Source organism: Notothenia coriiceps, unplaced genomic scaffold (genome assembly GCF_000735185.1).
Source record: "Notothenia coriiceps isolate Sejong01 unplaced genomic scaffold, NC01 NC01_scaffold00028800, whole genome shotgun sequence".
Classification (NCBI taxonomy): domain Eukaryota; kingdom Metazoa; phylum Chordata; class Actinopteri; order Perciformes; family Nototheniidae; genus Notothenia; species Notothenia coriiceps.
In genome coordinates this window covers 461480-471307 of record NW_011361501.1, presented here as the reverse complement: position 1 = coordinate 471307, position 9828 = coordinate 461480, and the positions used below count along the sequence as shown (strand labels likewise).

The 9828-nt window shown below is 37.9% G+C and overlaps 1 protein-coding gene across 1 annotated transcript; it reads left to right on the top strand.

Moving 5' to 3' along the window:
- Positions 1-2809: 2809 nt before the first annotated feature.
- On the top strand, positions 2810-7109 carry LOC104958449 (collagenase 3-like). The gene is given in 13 exon segments (XM_010786188.1): positions 2810-2906; positions 3030-3140; positions 3572-3699; positions 3789-3937; positions 4738-4863; positions 4946-5101; positions 5220-5251; positions 5253-5291; positions 5293-5319; positions 5858-6026; positions 6102-6261; positions 6374-6477; positions 6586-7109. Coding segments are annotated over 13 exon segments (1395 nt in total). The 5' UTR covers positions 2810-2813; the 3' UTR covers positions 6687-7109.
- Positions 7110-9828: the final 2719 nt, after the last annotated feature.

Sequence of the window (9828 nt, the reverse complement as noted above, 5' to 3'; positions counted from 1 at the left end):
CAGAAGAGAACGAAGGAACTAACCGCCAAGTAGGATCTTGTGATATACTCTATTATATTTGATCTGATATAGATGCTGAGCTACGCCTGATAACGTGAGGCTAGGATTTACAAGCGGAACCTGGAAATGTTCAATGTTCAAAAACACTTGTTAGAGAGAGGATAAATACCATGTTATTACCTCTGGCGTCACTAAGACGCAGTGTTTAAAATGTTTTGCACTGCCAGGAAATTCAATTTTTCATTCAACATTTAGGTTTCTGCAATGTGTAATTACAGCCTTATTTGTCAGGTAGCATTGCTATTCATTGTTCCTTTGAGACTGAAGTAAGAGCATCTCTTATTCATAGCAAAAAAAAAACATAACAACCTGACATAATGGTCTTATTTCTGTCACAAATGTAATTTAGTGATCAAGTCATTTGTGGTTTAAAGGTGTGAAACTTAACACCTCGCACTACAATCATACAACAACCAGTACGCCCAAACACGGATCACTAAAGTGTATTTTTCCATATTTATGTGTGTTTGTGTTTGTCTGTGGCATATTAAAATAACAGCAAAAATCCCCCTTGCTGCTTACTTCCCCTGATGTGAGTCAGGAGCACTCTGTTAACCACCGTCTAAGCAATGATGTTATTCCAAAAATACTTGTCTGAACAGTGTGCTGAAATGTTTAGACAAAACGCTTGTTAGACATTACACATGATATCACTAATGATATGCAGATGGTACAGTGCTTTGGTTTTTGCTGGCAGCGCAGCAGCTTGATCTCTACCTTAAGTTTTGACCATAAGTTTCATACCTACCTAAACATTGCAATTATAAGACATGTTCTGGAAGCATGTCAGTGGTGACTAGCATTGTGAAAGACAAAGAGTCAAATCCTTTTGAGACAACAAAAAAAAGAGTGCTTTTGTATCTACATTTTAAATTACTCGCATAGGCAATGTCATTATGTGAATTATCAGAAAAGTGTAAACAATTGTTTATTGTCACCCTTTTTCGTCTTTGTACAAGTTAAGGCATTTCATTATTGTGGTAGGAGCAAATAATTATAGACCTTGTTGTCTGAGACAGACACTGATGGAGGAGACACAGTGAAGGTAGCATGTATTTACCTGCCAGAGACCTGCAAACCTGTCTGGAACAATAGTCCTTAAGGTATTTTAAAGCTCAATATCATTTTGAACGTCACCACTGCTGCAAATCCACTAAGAAAATTGACTTGTCAGAACTTTCTTTTGTTAAAATTATTATATTATTAGCCAGTAACATGTTCATCTTTTTTGTTGCATTGTTGTTTTCTATAGAAATCAGTCCAAGGGCTTCAGTTTTCATCTTCTTTCATATGAGCCTTCTTCCCATAGTGTTAGCAGTAGCTATACGTCTATAGTCGAAGATAGGAAGACATAGTGCTTTAAGCTAATAGCTTGCTGCGTGCTAACACGCTCACATGCAAATGCTAACATGCTAATGCTTGGTGAGTGTTTTTTAGCATTTTGCTTCTTGTGCTAACTAGCCTGCCAACATTTGCTAGTTAGCACAAGAAGCAAAGTAGCTGAGGCATAAGGGAATGTACTTTTAGCATTGCAGGTATTTGGTCATAAAAATAGTTATTTACCTAATTTAAGTTCTTCCCTGATGATGGGGCTACAATGGAAAGCTAAGGGATCACCAAACTCATTGGGATTCATCCTGCAGGCTCCATTAACCTGTAGCCTACTAATTTCCATAGAAATACATATAATAGTCAATAGTTTTTGCGATATATCAGTAAATGTAAAAAGGTAAAAACCAGTTGATTATCAAAAAGTATTGGGCACAATGACTGTCTGTAAAAAAAATGAATGGCGATCTATCTGATAGTTATTGAGATATTCAAATTGGACTAAGTGAAAGATTAAGTATTTTATTATTTTGTCGTAGGTTTTTGTGCTGTACATCAAACCTCTTGCAGACTTCCCCATAACTGAGAGAACTATGATCATTCCCATATTGGATTTGTTGGTTCTGCTCTGCGTAACATATGAGTCACATATAACGGTAACGAGCAACAGTGGAAAAACCTAAAGCCGGATCAAATGATTACCAGACAAAACTCATGCAGAACATTCATTGAGAGAGATCACCTTATTCCGAAGGCCCTCATAATCATAATAATAATAATATTAAATAAATAAATTGAAACAATGTATTAAATATGTTATAAAGGTCAGACTTTGATCGTAATCTTTTTCTCTATTTCAACAAGTTTGTTAGTCACATATCCTAAAAAGTCTTTACCTAAAATAACAAGACACAGAATGAGACCAGCAGGTGCATTCAAGAATTCCCCATATGCCCAATTTGTTAAAGTCATAGGTTATTCATTTATTTTTCGCCTGAAGAAGCTTTGCAGATAATAACTAATGACGTCACATGCTTACTAAGGTGGCATCCTTTCTAAATATAGATTGACATGTGTGGGTTGCTTTGTTTAGTTTTTCTCTTACAAATAAAAACTTCAAAGTGTAAAATGTTGCCTCATAGACATTTTCAGTAAATCTATTGGCAAACTCCATAAGTCATGGTAATTTGAGGAATAGGAAATGCTTAATCAAAACATTTCAGGCTGGTTCAAAGGAGTACACTCAAACCACAGTCACTGCAGTTTTACATGAACATGCACATTCTTAAAAAAGGAGGAAGTGGCTAGGTGCTTTTTCATGAATCACTGGGACCCTTTGAAAAACAGTGGACCAAAGTCCTATAAATGCCCGTCAGAGTTTCTTGGACCCATTGACTACTTTGGACAACACAGAGACAACAACAATGATAGCTCTTCTGCTGCTGCTGGCGCTGGTCGCACACTCCTTTGCTCTGCCTCTGCCGTCTGAGGACAATGACAACTTGCTTTTAGCAGAGGTAAGACCTGAGCCCTCTAATTCTAATGTTTTTAGTCTGGTAGCCTGGCTTCAGTTGGATTGGAGCAATCCACATCTATCCATTATGAATGTCATTCAGCTTCTGTTCTCTTTTAACACACAGAACTACCTCCGTCGATTCTATGGCCTTCCAGCTGGTCTTCAGGGTAGACAGAAGTCTTCAGGTACCTTTCAGAACAAGATCAAGGAGATGCAGAGATTCTTCCAACTTGAGGTAACCAGATCTAGACGTGTGTTAAAGATTTTATGTGGTTTTAGCAACATTAGTAGTAATAGCAACATTTTGGCAGTGATGGAAAACGTACTCAGGTCCTTTGCTTGAGTAGAAGTCAAATGATGGTGTCTTAAAAATGATGTTGAGTAATATTATTCTGTTTTTATATCAGTAGCAAATACAAATCACTTTCTTTGTAATTTTGTAGTTTGTCAATGTTGAGCCAATTTTAGATACTTCTAAGATCTGTTTAACGTGTATAGCATAACATCATGTGTTTACATTTCTAGTAACTATGAGTGTTTAATGGTCATATGCTTTGTGTAGAATTTAAATGTACCTTAAACATTTTTAAGGTGTCAAATTATCTGTACTTTGGCAGCACATGTACTTATCTAACACATTTTTTTCCACCTCTTTTGCCTTTGAAGGTGACAGGGAATCTGGACGACAACACTTTGGAGCTGATGAATCAGCCCAGATGTGGCGTACCCGACATTGGGGAGTACAACCACTTCCCTCGAAACCTCAAATGGCCAACTAACAATGTCACATTCAGGTATGTTATAAAGGATAACAACTATACAGAAAATGATTTCCCTGAGTTATTCACTAAGTTGCCTCGTGGTCTATCCCCTGATGTTACAGGATAGTGAATTACACACCAGATCTACCGAAGGCTGATGTAGACAGAGCCATCCGCAATGCGCTGAACGTTTGGTCTGATGTCACCCCGCTGACCTTCAAGAAGCTGCACGAGGGCATCGCTGACATTATGATCAGTTTTGGGTCATTAGGTGAATATAACATATCCTTTTAAAGCGATAACAACGCTGCTGAAGGTTAATCCATAGGTTAATCCAATGTGTCTGAAATGATTACTGATAATCCATCTTCATATTTATGTCAATAACAGAGTTTTCATATATAGCTGCTATGATAGCTACCAGAGTGTATGACAGCTTGTTGGACATTCTGGCTACGCATCACTCATTCACCAATGGTTAGATGGATTTTAGGAACTTCCTCTCGATTCTATTGGCTCTAACGGTTAAAAAGAGGTGTCAATCATCAAAATCGACCGAGGGGGGCCAGAGATATTGAAAATCCACCCAAATGACCCCAGAAGTGTTTTTTCTTTTTGCTAAACCTCTCTAAAAAGGTCAAATGTCACTTGTTTTGCCTCAATCTTGATACAGGGTAATTATTATATGTGATAGTTTGGATTCCTAAAGCTTTTAGTCTACTATCCCATCATTCAAGGGTGGTTTTCACTATAAGTAATGTTTTCTTTTTGGACGGACGGATTTTTTTACTATGTTCAATCTGAATTTATTTTAAAATGAAAAAAATCTATATTGATTCTGACTTGTCTACATCCAACTCACAGGTTTATCATTGCTTTGAGAAAAAAGATTATTAAGTTACCCCTTTTAGAAGTGAAGATATAGCCAATTGTTCTGGGAATGTCATTTTCGAGCCTAAGGCCTGAAAAACAGGCTCTGGGCTTAACTGGCTAACATACTCATACTCAAATATTATAAAAGTGTGCATTCTCCGTAACAAATCTTGAAAATGTCTATGCTTTATTCTGTAGAGCATGGAGACTATAATCCTTTCGATGGGCCCAATGGATTGCTTGCTCATGCATACCCACCGGGCCAAGGCATGGGCGGAGACACACACTTTGATGAGGATGAAAATTGGACCAAAGATTCATCAGGTAGGAATTATACAACACTTATAAACACTAGTCACCAAACTGTGTCTTTGTGATTAACACACTGAACATATTTGTTCTCCAGCATACAACCTGTTTATAGTGGCATCCCATGAGTTGGGACACGCCCTCGGGATGTCCCACTCCACAGATCCAGGCGCCCTGATGTACCCAAACTACTCCTACTCTGAAGGCTTCCCACTGTCTGAGGATGACATTGAAGGCATTCAAGCTCTCTACGGTGGGACAAAACTCTAGCTAACTTTAATGCAGTTAAAGTTAAACCATAATGGTTTCCATTGTCTTAAAAATGTAATGCAAATAGTGTGTGTATTAAATGCAAGATCTTCAAAACACAGGCCCAAACCCAAACCAAAGGAAAGTGAAGCCAAAAGCCTGACGCACCAAACAAATGTGACCCCATGTAAAGTTTTTGATGCTGTAACAGAGCTCAGAGGAGTAAACCATAATCTTCAAAAGACAGGTACAGTAAGACACAAAAAGAATACAAAGATACATACTATAGGTCTAGACCCATTATCTATCCGACCACTAGAGTGTCTGAGAACTAGACTCATGTAATGTAATGATGTAATGTGTGTGAGAACTAGACCTTTAACCTATATGACCACTAGAGGATGTTTGAGAACTAGACCTTTAACCTATATGACCACTAGAGGGTGTTTGAGAACTAGACCCATTACCTATATGACCACTAGAGGGTGTTTGAGAACTAGACATTTAACCTATATGACCACTAGAGGGTGTTTGAGAACTAGACATTTAACCTATATGACCACTAGAGGATGTTTGAGAACTAGACCTTTAACCTATATGACCACTAGAGGGTGTTTGAGAACTAGACTCTTTAACCTATATGACCAGTAGAGGGTGTTTGAGAACTAGAATCATAACCTATATGGCCACTAGAGTGTGTGTGAGAAAATATTTGAATATTCTGTGATTCAATTGATTTCTCTATATCGATATTTTGTAGATAACTTCAATTTTCTATTTGCTGCACTGTTGCAGATTCTACTGGCGTCTCCACCCTCAGATGCCGGAGCCTGAGCAGACACTGATCAAGTCCACATGGCCGTCCATCCCCAACAAGGTGGACGCAGCATACGAGAACCCAGAGAAGGATATAGTTATCGTATTTAGTGGTGGGTTTTGCATACTTGTTTAATGCTATTATACATTACGTATTAGGTAAGTACTAAACATCTTGGTTTCAACAGGGATCCGAATGTGGGCTTTGCATGGATATAACCTTGTGGATGGTTACCCAAAGTACATACACAGGCTTGGTCTTCCCAAGGACATAAGGAAAATAGACGCGGCTGTTCACATCAAAGGCACTGGGAAAACGTTGCTCTTCACTGATGAGCATTATTGGAGGTAAGCGGTGATGACTATAACCGTGTCGATTATATTCATTATTATGTCAATCAAACCACATTTAATTCTGCATTTCATTAAAAAAATAATTGCTTGTATTCGTCATTCACAGCTATGATGAAGCAGCAGGCACCATGGACAGTGGCTACCCACGATCCATTGAGCAAGATTTCCCTGGGATGAATGACGAGGTCGACGCAGTTGCTTTTCAATATGGTATTATGAAGCTTCAAATATCAAATTTTCAGTATAATAAAGCATACAAACTAAACTCTACCTTTATACTGCTTTCCTTAATTTATATTCCATTGTGTTGTCTTTCAGGATACCTGTATTTCTACCATGGAAACCTGCAGTACGAGTACAGCTACACCCACAGGAAGGTCACGCGCATCATGAGGACCAACTCTTTTCTCAACTGTTAATTGAGAGTTGAAGAGATGTGACTCACAAAATAATTTTCCGTGCAAAGAAAATATGCAACTAAAAAAAAAGAATGTGGGATGCGGGATGTCCTTTAACAGTTAAAGTAAAGAAAGAAAAGTTTATTTTTATTAGTGCTGGACACCTGTAGGTCATACAGTATTATTTGTCGGACACATAATGCTGTACAATTCCTCAGAAATATGTTTCCTTAGATTATTGCTATTTATTTTAAATGTCTATATTTGTATTTCAAGTTTGACTATGGACAGCATGATCCTTAGCAGGTTAAGTTTCTTGTCAGTAACAGCTTTTTTCTAAGCTCATTATTTGAAAATGTTTTACAAATATTATATTTCAACAAAGAACTTGAAAATAGGTAAAGGTGTTCTGTATTTGTTTTCAGTTTTTTTGTAAATTGTTTGGATTACAATAAAAGCAGCAAAGTAATGTTGTCCCACCTAGTGACATTTCATTTTAAAGTATTATCCTCAACTTTCAGAATCCTCAACATATTGCTAATGCCAACGATGAGTTCAGACAATTGACACAGATATGAATGTCTCTGAAAAAGGAAACTGAAATGATCAGTGTGGTATTTGATCAGGATAAGTGAAGTTGTCTTTGCTACAGTACATATTTTACACTTATATTTTCAGGCAGAACCGCTCCTCCCTATAAGCAGAACCAGTGCGTAGGGCCTCAAACCTCATTATTGAATTGATTGTTCAACATTTAAAAAAATATTTACCTTACATAGTTAAAAAATAGATAATGATAACCAATACAAGGTTAGACTTCCTGGAGCACTTCTTTTAGTGGGGTATTGGTTATATATTGGTATTTTATGACCTTAAAATGTAGTCGAGTGTTGTATCAGAATACCAGAGTACTGAGCACATTGAGATTTTGCCTTTTTTTGCATTAAATTATTTTTGTATCCAAATTCAACAACATACTTCTTAATGAAGATTGCAACACAAAGCTGTGATGAAATCATTGATTTAATACCACATACAGGTATACGTACCCAATGGTACAATGCCATTCCGGACAGACACTCTGGATCCTGTGCATGCAGTTCTCTTACTTTCCACCAGAGAGCGCTCCTGACAACAGTTTAGGTGCCTGACATTTCTGATGTGACCATTGTCCTGACATTTCTTGGAAAAGTCATGAAAGATCTAGAACATTCCGGTTACAAAAGAGGGTTTTGCAAAATCATGACAATAATCCACTGCTGTGGTGTCAGGTATCTCAGTCCATTCCTGAGTTTGGACCAATTAAAGATATCAGTTTATGCTTCATTAGTGGAACAAATGTCAGCCATCTGAACATACCTTCAAACAGACTAAGCACTAGTTGTAATTCTAAAGGCCCATTACCCACAGTATCTACATCCTCCAGCATTAAGTCAATTATAGAAACAGAAAGTTTGCAATTCAATTTTTAAAGGTGATTGTAGCTCAAATTGAGTAAACAGTTAAGTTTGAGCCAAGCAGCGTGATCCACAGACGCAATCATGTGAATGTAATTACAGTGCAGTGAAGCAGTCACCTTTGCTAATTTCAAAGGAATCGTGTGGTTTGGGCTGCGTCACAGCTTCAAAAATCCTTTGTGTTCATTAACAATGTCGGCTTTGAGAGTCCAAGATCTGTCAGAAATACCTCTTTTGGATTTTTCAATCAATATAAGATTATAATGTGTGTGTGTCAGAAAAAGTTACTTCCCCTTCAGTTTAGCAAGAGCTCATGTGTTTTGAATATGATTGTCATTTTGCAGTGGGATGGAAACAAAATAAAGAGTGGAGTCATGACAAAGGAAACATTTAAACAAGAGTGCACATTGTGTTTGTCAAACAAAACAGGCTGTCGGAGGCTCAACTGTCTCCAGGCTTATGCTGAAAATGGGCTAAAAACCTCCCTTTTACTGCAACTTTGACTATTTTTATGATGTTTTGAGATGCATGTTTGTTGCCTGGGAGAAAGAAGATCCAGTTTTGCATGAAAAGAAGAGACACACACAGTAAAATACAGCAGATGTGCCATTTAAAGCTTTCTCTAATTTATGTTTATTTCAGTGAGAGGATCACTTTGTCTCCTATACTTGGACGTGTTTTCACTCCTCTGGGAAAGTGAACAAGACAGTCTCTTGTTTCTAATATGTACTACTGACATGCCCTCGCTCCTTGGCGGTTTGCAGAAATTGTGCAACTTTGAGTATTGACTTAACTTTTGGCTTTTAAAACAGAAGTGCAACTGAGAAAAACCAAGATGTAGTTTTAGCCCCATGTGGATTTAGAGGTCATGTGACTCATGTCAGTCTTCTTTTTTTTCCCTCTCCATTTGTAGTCCGGCACCTTTTTCCGTGCCCCAGATAAAACCCAGAACTTGTTTAAAATGCAGCGCTGATGATCTGAACTGGAGCCAAATGAAAGATCATAAACCATGAATTTGAATGTCTCTGCATTAGTTACAAGTTAGATGGGGAAGTAATGCTTAGTTTAATGATGTTAAAAGTACAGCCAGGTCAACACATGACACAGCATTTTCTGCCCTGTGAGGGGAAGAGAAAGACGCTGCAGGAAAGATAAGATGGGTGCGGCTTCCTGAAAAATGAACTATAACAAACTCATCCACTTTTTGTTCCCCCCCATTTTTTACTTCAATGTTGCCTCTGTTCAAGCATAATGTCACGATTCTTGTGTTGTGTCACATTTTTAGTTTTGTGTGTCTGGTAGTGGGTGTTTTGCTGCTCTCAATGTCATGTTTTCCTCCCTGTGTATTGTCTGGTCTTTTTCCCTGTGTTTTCCTGTTTGTCGTTAGTTTCCCTGGTGTGTCTAATTTCCTGATTGTTTTCACCTGTCACCCCTTCTGTGTCTCCTGTGCTCATCAGCGTCAGCCCCGCCCCTGATTGTTCCCACCTGTGTCTTGTTACCCTGTGTTTAAATTCCCCAGTCTCCCAGTGTTCCTTGTCAGTTCGTTTTTGTCTATTGCCATGGTCAGTGCTTTGCTCTTGTCACAGTCAGGTCTATGCTCTTTTGTGTTCTTGATAAGTTTGTTCCTCACAACGTGAGCGTTTTTACTTTTGTTCTCATTTTTGTCATCTCAGCTAGAGATTTGATAGCGACCATTTTTTGTTGTT